General features: G+C 36.7%; 7 protein-coding genes across 7 annotated transcripts; 4 read left to right on the plus strand and 3 right to left on the minus strand.

The window, feature by feature from the left end:
* Window positions 1-1372: 1372 nt before the first annotated feature.
* RHIMIDRAFT_315907 (uncharacterized protein) lies at window positions 1373-3215 on the plus strand. Its single transcript, XM_023615030.1, has 2 exons — window positions 1373-2914; window positions 2966-3215. Exons 1-2 carry the CDS (start codon window positions 1443-1445, stop codon window positions 3144-3146), a joined length of 1653 nt encoding a protein of 550 aa, XP_023462546.1. The 5' UTR covers window positions 1373-1442; the 3' UTR covers window positions 3147-3215.
* Window positions 3216-3338: 123 nt separating this feature from the next.
* On the plus strand, window positions 3339-4876 carry RHIMIDRAFT_267886 (RNI-like protein). The gene has a single exon (XM_023612035.1). It carries the CDS (start codon window positions 3367-3369, stop codon window positions 4789-4791), a length of 1425 nt encoding a protein of 474 aa, XP_023462547.1. The 5' UTR covers window positions 3339-3366; the 3' UTR covers window positions 4792-4876.
* Window positions 4877-5279: 403 nt separating this feature from the next.
* On the minus strand, window positions 5280-6051 carry RHIMIDRAFT_267887 (uncharacterized protein). The gene has a single exon (XM_023612036.1). It carries the CDS (start codon window positions 5570-5572, stop codon window positions 5312-5314), a length of 261 nt encoding a protein of 86 aa, XP_023462548.1. The 5' UTR covers window positions 5573-6051; the 3' UTR covers window positions 5280-5311.
* Window positions 6052-7696: 1645 nt separating this feature from the next.
* Window positions 7697-7925, plus strand: RHIMIDRAFT_241349 (uncharacterized protein; the record flags this gene model as incomplete). The annotated part of the gene is made up of 2 exons (XM_023609565.1): window positions 7697-7788; window positions 7853-7925. The coding sequence occupies 2 exons, from the start codon at window positions 7697-7699 to the stop codon at window positions 7923-7925; spliced, it is 165 nt and encodes a 54-aa protein (XP_023462549.1).
* Window positions 7926-8224: 299 nt separating this feature from the next.
* Window positions 8225-12208, minus strand: RHIMIDRAFT_70804 (separase). The gene is made up of 10 exons (XM_023615585.1): window positions 12005-12208; window positions 11763-11949; window positions 11142-11700; window positions 10886-11084; window positions 10772-10834; window positions 10621-10706; window positions 9351-10574; window positions 8922-9289; window positions 8783-8866; window positions 8225-8723 (listed from the first exon to the last, which is right to left on the minus strand). The coding sequence occupies exons 1-10, from the start codon at window positions 12117-12119 to the stop codon at window positions 8339-8341; spliced, it is 3270 nt and encodes a 1089-aa protein (XP_023462550.1). The 5' UTR covers window positions 12120-12208; the 3' UTR covers window positions 8225-8338.
* Window positions 12209-12316: 108 nt separating this feature from the next.
* On the minus strand, window positions 12317-14460 carry RHIMIDRAFT_70825 (uncharacterized protein). Its single transcript, XM_023615586.1, has 4 exons — window positions 13862-14460; window positions 13454-13809; window positions 12647-13398; window positions 12317-12592 (listed from the first exon to the last, which is right to left on the minus strand). The coding sequence occupies exons 1-4, from the start codon at window positions 13989-13991 to the stop codon at window positions 12460-12462; spliced, it is 1371 nt and encodes a 456-aa protein (XP_023462551.1). The 5' UTR covers window positions 13992-14460; the 3' UTR covers window positions 12317-12459.
* A 1358-nt stretch (window positions 14461-15818) lies between these two features.
* On the plus strand, window positions 15819-18367 carry RHIMIDRAFT_241351 (oligomeric complex COG6; the record flags this gene model as incomplete). Its single annotated transcript, XM_023609566.1, has 11 exons — window positions 15819-16088; window positions 16151-16281; window positions 16331-16522; window positions 16576-16743; window positions 16805-17232; window positions 17279-17382; window positions 17447-17503; window positions 17550-17744; window positions 17799-17891; window positions 17947-18015; window positions 18071-18367. The coding sequence occupies 11 exons, from the start codon at window positions 15819-15821 to the stop codon at window positions 18365-18367; spliced, it is 2004 nt and encodes a 667-aa protein (XP_023462552.1).
* Window positions 18368-18823: the final 456 nt, after the last annotated feature.

Below are 18823 nucleotides of genomic sequence, written 5' to 3' on the forward strand. Positions count from 1 at the left end.
TGTAAGGTGAGAAAATGTCAAATGACAAGAAACATGGTTCGCTAATAAATTCAGATTCAACAAAGAGATTAGGGATCTTTGTCAGAGGTTCAGTGGCGGCGAAAAAGAGGTGATAAACGGAGAATGAACTTGTAAACAAGCACACAGACTGTAGACATTACTCTTTCTTTTTATATCTTTTCAGTATGACACTCTACTGGGATTTTTATACATATATCAAAAGAAACAAGTATAGTTCTATTGACTAGTTGACTCATAAAGAGCTCTTTAAAAAGAGTGCATTGTTCTTTATCCATTGCTGAAATAAAAACTCACATCTATCCGAAAAAGCGCGACACGGTTAAATTCTTTTTCTTTCTTCCTTTTATTATTTAAATCAAACTCGAAATATCTTTTCATTTACAAATGTTACGCAGTGCACTCATATGTCGTAGAAGATTGTATTCTACCATCCCATTTGATAATAAACCCTTCAAGTTTTCAAGGTTTGAACCATGCTGTCCCGATAGTGCCAAAGTAGCAGCAAATGGATATGTACCATGTCAGGCACATCCTATACCTGACGTATTAGGCAGAAAAATAGAGATTCATGAACCTATGGTACGTCCTAGTGGCTTACGACATGTAGTCGCGTGTATTGGTCCTGATGCTCTAGAATGGACGAGGGCAAAAGTAGAAGCGCACCCCGGAGGCATCATTCATTCAATAGATCACTTAAAGAACAGATGGTTAAAAGGGAACAAACCTACACACGATGATAAAGCCATCTTGTCTACTGTTGCAAATCGACCGGCTTCTTCTAAAACGACAGACATTATCGTATTTCCAGAATTCAAGATCTACAAGGATGTAGATCCTAACCGCTTAGAGACATTTTATCCTGTTCTAGACACAATGTGGAAAGATGCATCCTCCAGTTTACCCAAACATGTTGAGTGTGACGATATGCAAGCAGATGCATTCATTTTAGTCTGCACCCATGGACGCAGAGATATGCGATGTGGTCGAATTGGTCCATTGATTGTAGAAGAATTTGAAAGGGTGATTCGAGAGAAAGGATTAACCAGAAAAATAGAAGTGTGGGGTACAAGTCACTTTGGAGGTAATATCAAGTGTTATTTTAGATAACAAGGATTCATTTTGCTCTCTTTAGGACATAAGTTTGCTGGAAATGTTATTATACATCAACGTGGTTTAGGTGGTCACATGTATGGAAATGTTAGGCAATGTCATGTTGCAGACATTGTGGATAGACACATCATTCATCAAAGAGTAATAAAGGACCTTTGGAGGGGACAAGTCACTCCTATCCAGTTGTAATCACGTGTAGTTTCATTTCATGTGCACGCCTTAGGGAGTTAAATTGTTTTTTCTCTCTTTCTCTCTTTCTCTCTTTACTCTTTATTTATTATTGTTCATTTTTATAATACAATAATAACAAAATGGATCCTACAAAGCAACATGGCAAAGTAAAAGACGAAGAAATTGCAAACTTATATTCCAGTCTACAAGCTGTTATTGAAAGACCACTTCCGAGTAACAATAATAATAATAATAATAATAATACAAAAAGTACCGATGAGGCCAAGTTCATTCCTCCACCTCCATCACTACCCATCTCACCGAGCTCCTCTTCTCCGATCATTCAATTAAAGCCAGCAGCAACAACTTCACTTACCACGCCAAGAGACAGCAATCTTGATTGCCCTTGCCAAAAGATTATTGACAAACAAGATATCAGATATTGTGCTCTGTGTCGTTCAACTATACCTATCATCGAAGAGCTGTTGTCCGAAAAGAATAACCATGAAAATGAAATTGCTATACTCGAAGAGCAATTGAAACATGAACAATCCAAGATTGCTGAGCAAATGGAATCTATCAAAGAACTCAACAGTCGTTTAGAGCAAGTCACCTTAGAATTAGATGATAAAACAGCCAAGTTTCAAGCATTACAAAGCGATATGGAATTATTGAATGACAAATACGTAGATGAAATCGAACGGGTAGCAGAAATACAACATTCAAAAGATATGGTTGAAAGTGAACTTGAAGATTTATCACGACGTCTATTTGAAGAAGCTAACGGTATGGTTGCTAATGAAAAAAGAGAAAAACACAACTTGGAAATAGCACATAAGCACTTGGAAAATCAACTACAAGAGACAAGAGAAAGGTTGGCAGCTGAGCAGATGCAACTGAAAGAACTACGAAAGAGAATGGAAGAAATGATGAAAAATAATACTAACGAAGATAATAATGATATGCCCAAGACACCAGATCATGTCAAGGATATTACTGCTTTATTATCCGAAAAGATGTCACAGCCATTGAATGGAAAGCATATCGAAATTGATTCACTCATGTTGGAAGAATTTAAAGAGTTTGTTGAAACAGGAAAATCGGTGCCTCTTAAAAAGATTCATTCAATACCATTCATGAAGAACTGTCAAGAAGAGGATGTCGAAGCCTGTCTTAGATTTGGTCCAAACTCTCGACTGTCAGCACGCAAGGTTAATGAAGCGATTGCATTAAATAGCTGCTTCATTGAAGAGGCTCCTCAAGGGTTCGCAGAAGAACAAGCCAAGAGACTAGTAAGCGAGAACCCGTTGAAGATCTCGGCAGCCAAATCAATGATGTGGGAAAGATTTAGTAATAGTAATAATCAAACAACAGTGTTTAGTGGATGTCAAGCATGCGGAAGGAACGATGGTACAGCGTTACCTTACCGCTTTAGAATATCTTACTTTGATGACTGGGCATGTATTGATCGATTTTGCCGTGATAGACTGGTGGCTGTTTGTGAATTTTATGTGTTGATTAGAAATATAAGACAAGGCTTATATAGTAATAGAAGTATACCAGATCTTTATCACGAAGCTATGCGTTTACGACTACAAATGTTTTATGCAAGGTATGTAATATATATGCACTGTATATACTCTTGTGCTCATGTAGTGTATAGAATGGGTGCTTTACCATGGACTTTGCAAACCTCAGACTCAAATGATGAGCCCAAGGTGATCACCTCAGAGTCTTGTCCTCTACCAAAAACTGAAAAAGTCATAGATGATAACAATGTCCGAAGAGGAAGCTTAAATATCGTTCAATCGTCTACCCAAGAAACAAAGGATGAAGAAGAATAATATACTTTTTTTCTCTTGTACATATTTTATCCTATATTCAAAATTAAAAAAAAAGAAGAAGCTATCGAGAAGATATGTCTTAAGCAAAAAAGCACTCAAGGATAAGAGCGTTCAAATAATATTAGCATAAAGCAAAATAAAGACTCTCAGAGGAATTCCCCCTTTTAGAAAAAAGTCACTTAGTCCGAACAAAAAAAAGATATCTTTTCTCAACTAAATCATGGTGTGGGGAGGAAACGACGGTGCTGTAGATCAGTGGGTAAAACAACTGGAAAGCAACGATCCTAAGCTTGTATCTCTCCATATTCTGAGCTTTCGTCGACTTTCAACAAAGGATCTAGCAAGAATTTTCCAAGCGATTGCACACAACACAGTACTTAAAGAACTTTATATTTCTGGACACGTTCTTGATGCGGAATGCATGGATCAATTAAGCGAAGCATTAACTCTAAATGAAACACTTGAAGCGCTAAACCTTGGAAACGCTACCTTTGGCAAGGATCTTGTCCTTTTTGCTTCATTCTGTGAAGGATTGGCCGCTAATGAAGGACTGATCAAGCTTGATTTAGAAAATAAGGGATTGTTGTCAAACACAGACGATCAATATAAAGCAGTACAGTTACTGGCAGACAGCTTAGCCAAAAATAGTTGTCTAAAAGAAATCAACTTGGCAAGAAATGGATTAGACGACAGAGCCATCAGAGCTCTTTCACCTGTGCTCACAAAGCTTTTACGTGTCAGTTTGGCCATGAATAAGATTGGACCCGAAGGTGCAGACAGTCTTTCACAAGTGATCAATAATAACGATAGTAGACTAGAGGATCTTGATCTATCAGACAATCCATTGCTGAGCGGTGCAGCCGTGTTAGTTTCTGCTTTGGCCCATAATAAGCATATCCGTAAACTGAAGATGATGGACGTGGTGTCTGATATGGAAGAGGAGATAAGCTTACCTCCACCAGCTATGGAACAAACAGAAGGCAAGCTAACAGAAGAAGACATAAGAAAGAACGATCCTGCGAGAACAATACACGGTAATGCACTGGTAATTGCTCTTGGTCAGGCACTGGCTACAAACAAAACACTTACACATATATGCTTGGATAACAACAGTATCGAATCAAGCGCACTCCAGCTTTTATCGTGTTATCTATCAGAATCCGGGGTGCAAGAACTAAAACTTCGTCAGAATCAAATTGATGATGAAGGCGCTGCCCTTCTTGCTAAGGGCACAACGAATAACCTTCGCCATCTAGAGCTGGGAGAGAATGCCATTCAGGCCAAAGGTTTTGGAATATTGCTGGATACGAACTTAGAGTACCTGGGCTTGTTTGGAAATGTCATCGGTGGATTTGGTGAAAGCTCTGAGTCACTACCAGCATTAAGAGAGAGTGGTATTAAGCATCTTGACATTGGCTGTAACCAAATCGTTCATCAAGATTTAGAAGCCATGGTAGATGTATTACTCAAGGATGGAGTACCGAAGCTCCAATTGTTAGAGATGGGAGGAAATGTTCAAGATAAAGAAATAGATGCTTGGGAGACGACGTTAAAGAGATTATTGGATGAACGTGAAATAGATATCATTTGGAAGAGACAACCAACTCAGATGGAAAATGCTCCTCCTCCTCCTACTAATCTATAACTATCAGATATACTCTTAAATTGTGCTTTTTTTATCCTACATATTTATGAATAAATTGTATTCAATAGTAAAGCTAAAGAAGCACTAATTCAAGAATCATCAGTTCATACTAGGAAAGTGCCTGTATATACTGATTACTGACTTGTCTTTTGAAGAAGATCTTTTCAACTGGAAATCCTTATTAGTATTGATTCAGTAATTTAACGAATAGACCCTTAATACATAATGACAAAGTGCAGTACAAAAATAAGTGTTAATATCACAAAAAGACTGCCCATAAAATGCATTATTCTGATATAATGCGCCATGCATAAGTCTCGTTGGTCATGATTGATTCACTTAATAACCCTGCTTGTAATAATAAGCTCTCTCTCTCTCTCTTTCTTTCATCTTAAAGCTATAACATTCATCTGTATGACAACCTCAAACTGCAAATAATCTGCAGGGCGATGTGAATGTAGTCATTTCTTCAATCAAAGATTGCTATTTTTAGATTAAATAATTATTTTTACACATTTTATTATAAATTTGTATATGATTCGGATGTCTTGTTCTGTTCGAGCGCGATTGATTTTCTCTTTTTAGCCTTTTTTAAATAACACACGGTGGCAGTCCATAAGTAGATCTTCTGTGGCGCCGAGATATAAATCCCATTTTGATAATTAGCCTTGTAATAGTCTTTATTTTTAAATTCAAAGTCTGACTGTGTTTCTCTTCTTCTTGTATATTTATTCACTTGATGCAACTCATACTGTGTGCGTAACTTTTCAATAAACCCCATTGTTAAAAAAAAAGGAAAACAAGAATTAGAGAAAAGAGAGAGAGAAACAGACAAAAAAAAGGAGAAGCTAGTTTTTATAAGGCAAATAAAGAAATGTAGGAGAAGAGAGAGCGTCGCATGTAATTAAAAGAAGCCATAGATCTCTTTCATTGATACAATCAAAATCGACTAAGCATTTGATTTATTTGTTTCTATACAACCACATTTTATTCTTTTGTGATTGTCCCTGCATTTAGCAATAAGAAGCTATTTTTGAATTGTTTTTGCCCTGGCTTATCTGTGCAATTAAGCCAACTTTTTTTTTTCTCCTTGTTTTATGGCTTTTTTTCCCTCTTTGACCGATTGAATACTAGTTCCATAAACAGCAATACTCGTGTTAGCTGTGTTACACTGTTCATTGTATTCATAAGAAATATCATCCTTGGAAGCGACCTATTCCCTTTTTGTCTCACTCCTTTTATGACATTTAGTGTATTGAGCTTGCCACTTAAATTACCGCTTCCAATTACAGTTCCTGTTACAGGCATTGAACATGGGCATATTGTTTCTTTAAAAAAGTGCTCAGGGGCATTTTGTTGATGAACCGATAGATCTTGTTGATAAGAAGCCTCCAAAAAGACCTATCTTTACAATATATTTAGTCGCAGATGAATAAAATGAGGACATACGCATTGTATTCTAATGACAAGAAAACTAGGCTTTTTTTTTTTTTTAGTAAAAGTCCAAGTGCTTCTGCTGCTGCGAGATGGTTAAGAATTCACATTCGCGCAGCCCAGAGGCGGGTCAAACGCTATTGTCACGGGTCCTGAAAGCATTTACGAAAAGAAAAAATCAGGTCGCCGTCGTACTCTTGAAGAGAGGAGAGTCTTTTGCTGTTTTAACTGAAGCGGAAGAAAGTTTGACGCAATATTTTGTAGATCTCAATGTTTCTCGTAGTATTGTTGTGTCTCATTCAATTCATGCATTTCATCCGTCAGAAGTATGCATTTTCGTTGTTTCGGCAATGACACGTAAGTAGATGTAGCAGACAACTCCCTGGAGGTCTGCATCTATTTTGAGACTGCAATTGATACACATAGGTGCTGATACTGTCGTTTCATCGACACAACGGGTTGAATGGATGAATGTTTAGAGGTTAGACTCTTTATAAAATTGCTATAAACAAGTATAATATATTCGCTGCGATGTAGTCAAAATAATAATAAATGTAGACGTATGTCAATGAGTTTCTGTATAACCTCTTTATTATAAATAAGGCGAAAGAAAGAGAAAGCCCATTATTACAAACAGCGTCATTTTATATACAAATAGGGTTATTAAGTGCATTAGTCAAGATCAATGAGAATTGAGGCATGTTGCGTTATATAAGAATAACATACGTATGAAGTGTATAGAATATAAACATGATACTGGACAAATGGGCCTGACATCAAGTTATCGATAATGAGGGTTGCTCTGTTCTGTTCACGTTCGTCACAGGTTTATTTCTGGCAAGCATAGAGAATTGCTTCTTTTTCCACTAGGTGTGTTGCTTGTTGGTATCATTGGTAAGAGGTGTACCTGTTGTGGCTATTTGTAATAGTGAAAGTGGGCTTTCTGTATAAAATCAGATCGTCGTCCAAATAAGCCTGCACATCAATATATCCAAATCATTATTATTTTGCAGATGTATGAAAAGAAAGAAAGAGAGAGATTTAAATCCTTGAAAGTAACATAAAGCGAATTAGTTAAGCCTGTCTTCTCTTTGGTATCGATATTGTTTTTCAAGCAGTGCGATTCGATATACTTTACAAGTTTAACCTTTCTTAAAGCCCTCAACATTTTCACTCTTTGCGCCCAGAAGGGGCTTTTAGTCTCCTTACATGATTGATCTGAAACTATCATGCGCCCCAATTGGGTATAAATAAAAAAAATAAAAAACAATTCTCTCTTTAATCGTAGAGCTGCAATGTAATAAGATGATTCATGATAAATCCGGAATTACAGCCAAAAAGAACGATTTCTTGGCGGAAACACAAATTTTGCTGTAATGCAAAAGTGGTGCCTGTGTGGCTAGTGGAATATAAATAGCATCGATTTTTATTTTATTCTTTTTTGTTTTTATACACATAATATATACATACTATGAATAATAATCAAGGACAATACTACGCCTCTCCCCCACAACAAGGAGGCTATTACCCACCGCCTCAACAAGGAGGATATTATCAACCAGCGTAAATATATATATTATGTTGATTATTAAGGCTCTTTATTAACTTTCAAGGGGAAATATTATAGCCCACCACCACAGACAATTGTAGTACAGCAACAGCCTCCTAAGGAAGATCATTCATGCTGTTGGGGATGGTAAGTATATTTTAATCTGTATAGGCAACAACACATATTCATGTCTTTCCTCTCTTTTGCATAGTTTACTAGCAATGTGTTTCTGTTGTGCGCTAGAAGAAATATGTTAAAAAATATCTCAGAAAAAAAAAAAAACAGACTTGTGAAACTGGAAACTGGGTAAACGGGAACGGTTAAAGTCCCTTCTCCTTGTATCGTGCTTTGTATTGTAATTATATTTAATAAAATCATAAACAGAATGAAAGATAATATATCTCATTGTTATTGCCGTAAGAGTATTTGATGCTATGTATTGATGTCTTTTGTGAAATAAATCTTATCGAGATTCGTACAGTAATAAATAGTGCATTGGGCTGAGAAAGCTACTATTTTATTTTATTTTTAAGGCTTTTAGCGCAATTGTGATGAATAAAAAAATTATTCTAGGTATATAGGAACACCATACACTACAGGTGCTGCTCCAATCAGATACTGAAGATTACACTGGTCCCTTGACTCCGTAAGAGCCTGCACCAATGACTTCTCTTGGCTCCTTCCTTGGTTTTTACCAATAGCGCCCCAAGCTTGTAGCATATGCCTGGTGATGTTATCAATGCTTCGGTCCGTCACATCCCACAAGTTACCAAGCACTGCTGGGCTTCCAGCAATCAGATAGTTCAAAATATAACCATGAGGGTCATATTCTCCATTTGATTCCATTTTACCACTACTGCAGCCCATAAGAATTGAAACGGCACATCTGGGAAGGCTTCTTACAGTCGTCCCTCGTAAGAAGCTTTGTCCAGCACTGTGACCAAAGTACCTATAAAATACAACAATTTAATCAATGGCCTCCCTCAGTCTTTCTGAATGTAAACTTACATGTAAATGTCTTTGGATAAAAGGGCATCTTTACATTGTAACTCCATAGGAGCAGCTCCTGCTATACCATTCCAGTTTTGATTGCTAAATCAATATGCTGTTAATACTGTCCTGATTTTGCACATGTACACAAGTCTACCTTTTAAACAGTTTTTCAAATTGCTTTTGTGTATCTAGCAAGTCACCAGAGGGGTTCAACACATAATATACACTCTGTCCTGAAACAGATATATTATTCCCTGCATTGTTTTCGTCACTAACTATAGAAATATCGCCCAGTTTCTTTGATTTAGCATACAGAATACGATCTCGCAAAAATGACAAGCAGGGTAAACGGGAGGTGGCCTGTTTACGTAAGATCGGTAAGCTTTCCAGAGGGAGTATTTGCATGTACTTGTCAAGTATGAGAATGACATGATCATTACGCTTATTACTGCTCGTATCAATACCATTACGCTTTGCATTTTCATGATAGGCTGTTATAAGGCTGTGAAGGCCCTTTGTCACCTATTAAGTAAAATACGAGTGAGCAATATACACAATAATTTTTGCCGCTACTTATACTTGCCTCGTCTACGTTGGTTCTGCTTGAGTCTATGTCAATCAAGCAATCGTCATAACAAGATAATGTAAAACAAGCAACATCTTCTAATTCCCTATTACTAGGTGATTCTCCTAATTGTAGTATGATGCGGCAAAGTTGAAGACTAAATTCAATCTTTGCTTTCTTGTTTGCTGACTTCATCACAACTTTATGAATAAGCTTGTCCAACCCTTCTTGAAACTTCTTTATCTGACTGCTTGATTCCATACGTTGACCACACAGAATCCCTTTGAAGCCACCAAACCATCCTTCAACTCTGTAAAGCAGGTTCTTCAATCGAGTATCCAAAGAGTGTCGTTTGGTCCACCACTCACGCACAGCTTCTGGGGTCTTGCATTGAGAGCTGTACTGAATTGTTTCATCACTTTCTTGAACAATGCTTTTCATTTCAGTATCCACTTCTTGATATTCAACGCACTCATTTTGCTCGCCCTTGCATCGTTTAACTATCCTATTAAGTGGAAGTTTGAGAATAAATGGCGATTCTCCAGCTCGCATTTGAACGGCGTATAGGTCATTATGAGTTGGATCAAGGGTTAACGAGCATACGGTCCAGTTGGAAGGAATGATGTCCACATACTGTTGCTGAAATTGGGCATCATCTAACAAATGATCTCTGTCGTATTGCTCTAAAAGAGTCGTAATGTGGGATTGTAACCACTTTGGCATAAGCGTGGCAGCATTCAGACGAGGATGATTACCGCTGCTCTCGTGATCATCTGCCGGCCAATCATCCAAGGAAGGTAGATAACCATTAAGTTTTTGTAGCTTTTCGCTTAGAGAACTGCGAGTAAGTCTGCGAATGTGAATGCCTTTTGCCATTTCCAGGTAATAAGCACTTAGTAATGCATTTCTATTCGCCAACTGTTGTATCTTGGCTTCAACTTGAGTCTTAAGAAATGCAGCGAGGCCAGCATCATTACAAGTCCTATGAATCGCCATAACTCGCTCTCGGGTTACTCCAGTCTGAAATGCATCTGTTATTTGCGCTAAGCAGTCAGCTAGTTCGTTCCATAGTGTGTGAAGATGATTTGTTGTTCTTTCACTTGTTGAGGTTCGTGTTTGTTTTGATGTGTAGCTCATGATTGGTAAGGATTTAATATCTTCCTGCTTCAGACCATCATACTTTGTTAGCTCTGCAAGTATGCATTCCAACTTTAAGTGACCCATTGTTGCATTATATAGAAACTAAACATGTATTTAGCTTATTAGCTACTTGAATAAGCCTACATACCTCGTCATATTCTAGACCCGAGTCTTTAAGATCTTCAAGCATAGATATACCATCCATAGGAGCATTCTTATGATAATATATTGCAGCTATAAAGAAAAAAGAAAAAACAAGGATGAGCATACATTCAGTTTGATAAATGGCTATACTTTACCTTTCTGTATAATATTATTGCTTTTCATACGTTGTAAAGGACTATATGAATGCGCCATGTCGACTAAAATGATGGATGAATATGGAGTTGTAGTAAATGAATGATAACACTTACTATCCATATAATCCGTACTGTCAGTTAGATTTTTATCGCCAATCTTTTCAAGAGAAGCAACGTGTTTTGGGTTTGATAAAGCATCCAGAGACTTATTTGCCTCATCATACATTTGGATAGCCTCTTCATACATTTTATTTGCAATGGATAAGCTTGCTGTGGCAGTGTATATCTGGATTTGGTCAAGACTATTACGACTCTATTGATAGAAGTGTTATTAAATTTTAGTAGTAAATACGATATTAGTAGAACTAACACTAAATCTGCATTGTATTGCTCGTTCAATGTCTTTCTGTGATTCTTCTAGGTTGCCATAGCGTAAATTAAAGTCACTTGAGCAGAGAAATGCTTGACAGAGCATTGACTTGGATTGTACTCTTTGGGAGAGACTGATTCCTTGAACAACATAGTATTTAGCTTCATTCCATGATCCTTTTGTCATGTATAGATTAGATATAGTTTCCATGTACTTTCCCATTTTTTGAGCTATTCTCCATTGAGAATCTTTGATGGATAGTTTCTCCTCACGCTCTCTTCTCTCAGTATCGTTAGAGAATGGATCAGACAGCGGCTTAGCCTCAGAGGATCCTGAACTGTTCAATGTTTTAAGACATCTATCTAGTATTTGTAAAGCAGCAGTACATCCATTGATTGCATTATCTGAAGTATTTGAAGGCAGCATACATTTGGTAAAATGCGCTTCTGATAAAATAAGAGACTTAGTTACAAGTTGCTTGCATGTCTGCTGTGTGTTTCTAGTTTCATTCGAAGCACGGTATGCCCATGTAAGCCTTGCTTTACTATAGGCGTCTTTACTATATTATAAAAAAATGGGTATTAGGCCCTGTATAAATCATACAAGATAGAATGTGTGTACCTTTCATTATATTTGCGGATACTTGCAAGGTATTGTGAATAGGTTAGGAGATATGTTAACTCGGCATATGCAGAGCATCTGTATCGTGATATGGCCTCCTTAGCTTCTTCTATTTCACCAAGCGCTTTACCAGTGTAGCCTAAGTTCATGTATATTTTTGCAATGTCACAAGTTATCATGATTGAATCTGTTTAAAAGACCAGTCAACATCATCATCGTATATGTTAAAGTACTGGAAATACCTGATACAGAGTCATCCTTTTCATTTCGGAATCCATTGTTTAGTTTCAACAAGAGACGAAGAATATTAATTTGGAAAGTATACTGTCCATTAATACTAAACAAGTCTGATAGCATTTGAAGATGAGCGTATAGTCTATTAACATCATCAATTTCTTTGTAGATCTGCTGTTTTTCTGCCTCTGAAGTGGGTGCTATATAATGTCAAGTTATTGCTCTATATGCCCTGCGTTTGTTATTGTACTTACAGTGTTCATAGATGGGTTTGATTTTCTGAAGTAGTGTGGCCCAATGGTGGATTGCATGAGCAAATGAAACAGATGTAGGTTGCTTTAACTCATGACTGCATAAAGCTATCCATGAGATTGCCAAAGCAAGGTAATATCGACGATAGTATAAGAGATGGCTATCGTTGGCGTATTCCTACAGGAATAATGAAAAGATAAGCATTGATTGCTTATTTGAAGATGATGATTACCGTTTTTTTAAGTAATTCATATGCTTCCGAGGCACACTTGAGAGACTTTCTTAAAGATTCGACAGAGATATTATCAGGAGTTCTTTCAATCCTGGCTTGCTCCAACAGTATCCTTGATAGATACCATAAGATGAATGATGTTTAATGTGGCATATATGACACGTACCTTGCTCTGCGAATAGGATATTCATCAGGCTTGTAAACTTCAAGAAGCTTTTCGATAATAAACAGTTGAAATCGACTAAGCTTTATCTTTAGTGCTATAACATTCCAAATCTTTAATTCGCACTCATAAACAATGCATTGCTGAGCAGGATTGAAATCCGATAGATTTAAATGTTCACTTGCAAAAGTGATCGAGTCTTGCTCGGGATCAATAACAGAGATACGCAAAAATCTATCCATCAATTTACGCATTATGCAGTCATTCCCCATGATAGCAGAAACTGCAGTTGTCTCCCCTTGTTTAACAAAGGCCCTTATCTCTGAAGTAGGTACCTGTCTCAATCCAAGCTTATAGGCCACAATAGCATCCTTATAATTTCTATCCTTGACGCAGCAAGTTCCTAGAATTTCATATCTTTTGCAGAGTTCTAGCTTGTTTTGATCATTTATATCACTTTTAACGCATTTTTCTAACAAAACACACGACTTTCTTATAGGAAGAATGGCATTGAAGTACATGTCGGCCTTGATCATAGAAACACCCATGCTGTAATAGGATCCAGATATCAATTTATATCCACTACTAAATTTCATATTTATGCATTGATCTTCGGCTTTTCTAAGAAGTTCAAATGCTTGATAGTGTGTCTGTGTCTCTTCAACTTTAAACTGCATACGTGCCAACAAGACAATGCTTTCTACAAAGGCAGTAATAATTTTATCCATTTGGAACTTTTGTCTGAGTGTATCAAACTATAAAAAACAAGTGTCATTGCTATATGTCCAAAGCTGACGTGTGTCCATTTACCTTTGATTTTATCATGCGAATACCATCTGAGGTACATTCTATACAGAGCTGAAGTACTTTTTTCAACTGGGGTATAATCGTATTCCATTTTCCAAAATTATTTGGTGTGGCAAACTCTCCAGCTCTTGGTGGTGTCCTGAAAGGATCCTCAGCAGCTGTCTTTAATTCCTGTAGAGCCTTTTCCAGAGCAAATTCATAGACTTTTCTAGCATTTTGTCTAAAGCTGTCTATGCTTTTACATAAATCAACAAGAGCCTGTGCTGCATACTGATCTTGTGATTGAACTGCATTAGATGTGGATAATGATATTTTTAAGTATGTTTCTGCTTCTTCAAGAGTTTTGATTATATCAACAACTAAATCAAATCCATTAGTGTATTCTTTATATTAAGTGCATAAAACCTTTACATGTATCATCATCGACCATTTTATCCATTTGTAACGATGCTACTGATAACTTTGACATTGTTGCATAGGCTGCACAATAATAATTCTGTTTATCCTTGTCAAAGATCACTTCATCTAGAGGTTGGATCATTTGCTTGTATGCGTATAAACCTCCTTTAAAGCTTTTTGATTTTCGAGAAACATAAGCATAAAAGTTGCATAGTGCGAAATATGCACTCAGTCCTGGAATATCATCTACATATGGCTCATAGCGCTGTAAAAAGAGTTCACATTGCTTTTGGATATACGAGTATGAGAGCGATGCTTTAGTTGTTATAAGTCAACCTTGTTCAAACATTCTTAATGTTGTCTTACTTGAGGTAGCAGTCTGTTCATAGACATAGCTGTATCGTACGAGTTGCTCCAACACCAGCTTTAGGTGTCTTGGTTTATGCACCAAATAAGTTTTGAGCGCTAGACATTGCAAAGAGTATATATATAAAGAATTTTCTTCTAATCATGTTGTTAGTCATAGGTTGTATCAGTCATAGCCTGCTTACCATTCACAGGGTATCTTTTAATCACTCTCATGAGTGTTTTCCTCAATGCGTCCAATTGTCGCTCAGCAATCATATCATCTACTAAAAATAGTTGTCGCGACCAATCCAGAAAGTTGCCGGGTTTTTCAAACAAGTATGGAATAAACTAGAAAAAAAAAAAAGATATTGTAAGCCAAGCACTCGACAAACTTGATATCTTGTACCTTTGCTATAGATCCATCCTTTGCCTCACAAAAACATAAAACAGCGTTCATTTGATATGCCAAAATCAAAAGTATCATTGTACGATCATTGATGGTGTTATCCAAAGGAAATTGGAATAAGCGGTCATACTTGTTCAACATGTCTTTCTCCCACTGACTGTTTATAATGTTTGCTGGCACAGTGTCGGATGATAGACTCTGAGCAGTTGTGTTTGAAGAATCTCTTAGAGCACTTGATAATCCTGTGGCGGAAGGTCCTGCTTTGACTGCCTTTCCATCATTTTGGCTGCTTTTATTATTTTCTAACGTAACTTTCATGATGCTTGCTAGTAGCACTCGAAATTTCGTAAGTTCATGTAAGGCTCTACCGTGCTGTGAAAGATGTTAATAATGAAAAAAGTGAAAAAGAATGCCTTTACTTCTCCTAATTCAACTATTTTTGTAATAATGTTTGAAGTTGTCTTCTCGATGGATAATGGTTTCAAAGTTGTCAGAGGATTCATATGTCGTAAAGCAGACAATGCATAAAATGAAGAATCGACCAAACAGTTCACGACGACTGTATATATTACTTTATCTGGCTTTTCTTTTTTTAATCGAGTCAAGGTTTCCAAGTTTTGGTTGACTATACGTAAAGCAAATGGTGCTAATTTGGTAGCCATTTGCTTAAACGCTTGTGGGCTTGGAGAAGGTTTGATCGTTTCAGGTCGTGATAGATCAAGTTGAAAGGGTTCCAGTACAGTCTTTCTAACTGTCATGGCTAATTCGTCATTACAGCTCTGATAGTTCTTCAGTTTTAATAGAATATCATTTGCTGATAAAGTTGTCATTTCCAAAAGGAACGAATGATAATAAAAAAAACACTAAACGCGTCTTAAAGTTTCCCTTTCCTAATTTTGACAAAAATGGAAATTGACAAAGTCAACCATAAGCCACACAAGCTGTTTAAGGGATGTAAAAATAATACTGTATAACTGAACATGTCCCCTTCCTTACTCAGCTTATATAAAAAAAATCATGGGATATTTTGCAACTTGAGACTGTGATGTATTGATAAATTGATGTCCATGTACGTAATAAACTCGAATGTAACTTGATCGATATTGTCTGATATTTCTATTGGGTGACATGAAATTCAAGTAGCGCCACTATTTTTTGAATCAATTTGATACGCGTGTGAGTGCCAGTAGGTGTGTATGTGTGTAAGTGTTTCTAATGGAGTCACCACAGCGAACGCCTACTGCAGAAGATGGACCTACTTTATCTATATCAAATAAACCAAACAAGTCAATTGCTTCCAAACTAAACAAAATTTTGAATTCATCAACAGTAGATGACACTAGAACTAAACTAGCTTTGACATCACTCTCAGATATTCCAGGCTTAGATGAAGCAAGCTTAAGACGTAATTTACGTGGAACGATTGAGAAAAAAGAAGTGGAAACCAATAAAAAGTTTCTCGAGACTTTTGGAAAAGTTGTTATGGTAATTACACACAAATATAAGAAAGGCGTGAAAAGGTTATACTTAGAAAACAAGCAACTTAGCAATTTGATAAACTACAAAGTCAAGCCAAAAGAATGCAGGATACTTGTACTATTATGAAACAGCAGTTGTCAAGGGCTGAGTCAGAAACAACAGAAGTCATAGAGCAAGCAAATATCATGCAGGAACAGAGGTAAATAAGGACAGCTTGTATTGAAATAGACTAATATATCGCTCTTCAGCTCTGCTTATTCCGATCAGATCGCGATCATTGACAAGTTTATAGAGAAGTTCTCCTTGAGTGAACAAGAAATCAGTATATTGAACACCCCGTCAGAACCGGTCAATGATGAATTCTTTGTAGCGTTGGATCATCTTCAGCAGATACATAAAGACTGTCAGTTACTGTTGACAACAAAAAATCAGAAAGCAGGGTAAAGCATTTATAGGATGAAGGGAGCCTTTTTTTTCATATTTTAAATGTTAGTCGAGAAATAATGGATTCTCTGGCACAATATCAAGAGAATGCCTATGATAAACTATACAAATGGACACAGTATGAAAGCAGACTGGCATTTGGAGGAGATATTATTGATGTGAGCGCCTTAATGGCAAAGGCTCTCAAAGCACTTATGCGAAGACCAGTTTTATTCCAGTAAAGAAAAAGATAGACATAATCAATGTATATTCAAGATTGACTTCTTTTTTTTCTTTAGAACGATTTTGGATGAGCTTGCAGCAGCAAGGCATGATGCGGTAGCACGTGCTTTCTTGAACGCATTGACAAGAGGAGGCCCTGGCGGCACACCAAGGCCAATAGAGCTCCAGGCACCAGATCCTCTTCGATATGTAGGTGACATGCTTGCTTGGGTCCATCAAGCTTGTGCAGGAGAAAAAGAAATGCTTGAGAGTTTATTTCAAAAGAACAATGAAAAATACCAAGATACTACTGGAGTAATTGTTCAAGTATCCGATACTGTCGATGATCTTTTGGAATGTGCTATGGAAGGAACTTGCAGACCATTAAAGTCACGAATAGAACAAGTACTTGTACTTCAGCCAAATGCTATAACATCGTATAGATTGGCCAACCTGGTTCAATTTTACTCAGTCACCCTTAGAAAGTTGATGAGAAAGGACGCAAGTTTAGAAAGAGTGTTACATGAGTACGTATGCTTATACAATTGTAGCCACCGTTATCTTATACTTTTTTCTAAGAATGACAGGCTTGGCCTATAAGCATTTCTTTCAAACCCTAAATGCCCAAGCAGAAAGATTAAGAGAATATACAGAGGTGATTACTTTATTTTTATACACCGTCTTCATGCATTATCTCTGACATTGAGCATTTATTATAGCCTCCAGGTAGAAACTTGGCCATTACACCAACCGTTAGGGGGATGATAACACAACTGGTAGGTTAAAAAAAAAAAAAGATGCATTACAATAACATCTTGATAGAAAGAAATTCTTGCTTCATATGACTCTTCTCTTATCGTAGTTACAAACAACACAGACAACGTTCCTGAATACAGCTTTTCTGAAATTTTAGATGCTATAATAGAACCTTTGTTGCATACCTGTGAATTATCTGTAGTTGAATTGAAACCTATAGACCAGCATATATACTTAGTCAACTGCTTGCATTATATACAAGTAAATAACAAAAAAGAGATACAAAAATATCTGGCTTATCCATCTTTCAAACAGAATGTTCTATTCCCTTATTCATTTACAGAGGCCAAAAGAGAGAGTATTTCTGTGCGGCTGAATGATATTTTAAATGACATCGCAATGGAAGAGGTAAAAAAAAAAAAAAATACTATCCAGTTCTTATTGAATGTAAACATGTTTGTAGTATAATTCATTACTAAGCCAAGCAAAGTTGGCTGAGATTAAAGAAACTCTGGCTAATAAGGACCCTGAGGTAAGTTGTTTGTTCATCGCCTCATAGGTTATTCAAACTTTTTTTTTTCCTATAGATTCCATTGTCATCTTTACCTGACATGGATACCGTGTCACTAACCAATGCTTTGTCTAAACTTGACTCGTCTTTAGTTATTTTGAGTGCAGACGTGTCTCCTCGTTTAGACAAACTAGCTTCAGCACAACATTATCAGCATGTTCAGTCCGCAGCTATTCGTCTACTATTGGATACCTACAGTGAAATTAGTAAAGCAGTCCAAGATCCAAAGAATGGGTACGAGGATCCTGATTCTATTTTACCCAGGACAGTAGAAGATATGGAAGCAATATTTTCATTCTGCTTTACTGAATAAGAAAATATGCCAATATGCTTATAAAGTTACACGAGAAAAGAATAGTTTAAAGAGTCATGAAAATAAAGCTCTCTATCGCGTAAACCAATACCTTCATGATTAAGGATATAGTTTTATTTGAAAATGTAAAACATCATTTGATATGCTGTATAATCAAAAAGTAAACTGGCATATGATTTGAATCTCTTCTGCGAAGTATACAGACGTGTCTTCTTAAATATGCATGACAGTTGTCGACCATGGCTAATAGAGTCAATTATCTTTACAAACAAGGCTTTTCAATGAAAAACAGTTGTGGTATGTATGGACAGTTTTTTTTTTTGGCTTCAGGTTAGTAGGATATTAGTAAGGCATAAGGTATAGGATAAAGCTTGATCCCCAATGCTAGCTTCTGTTGTACATTAGCTTTAGAGTTTGATGTTCCGCATAACTTTCACAAGTACTCCAGCAGATCAC

Source organism: Rhizopus microsporus (genome assembly GCF_002708625.1).
Source record: "Rhizopus microsporus ATCC 52813 unplaced genomic scaffold scaffold_21, whole genome shotgun sequence".
Lineage (NCBI taxonomy): Eukaryota > Fungi > Mucoromycota > Mucoromycetes > Mucorales > Rhizopodaceae > Rhizopus > Rhizopus microsporus.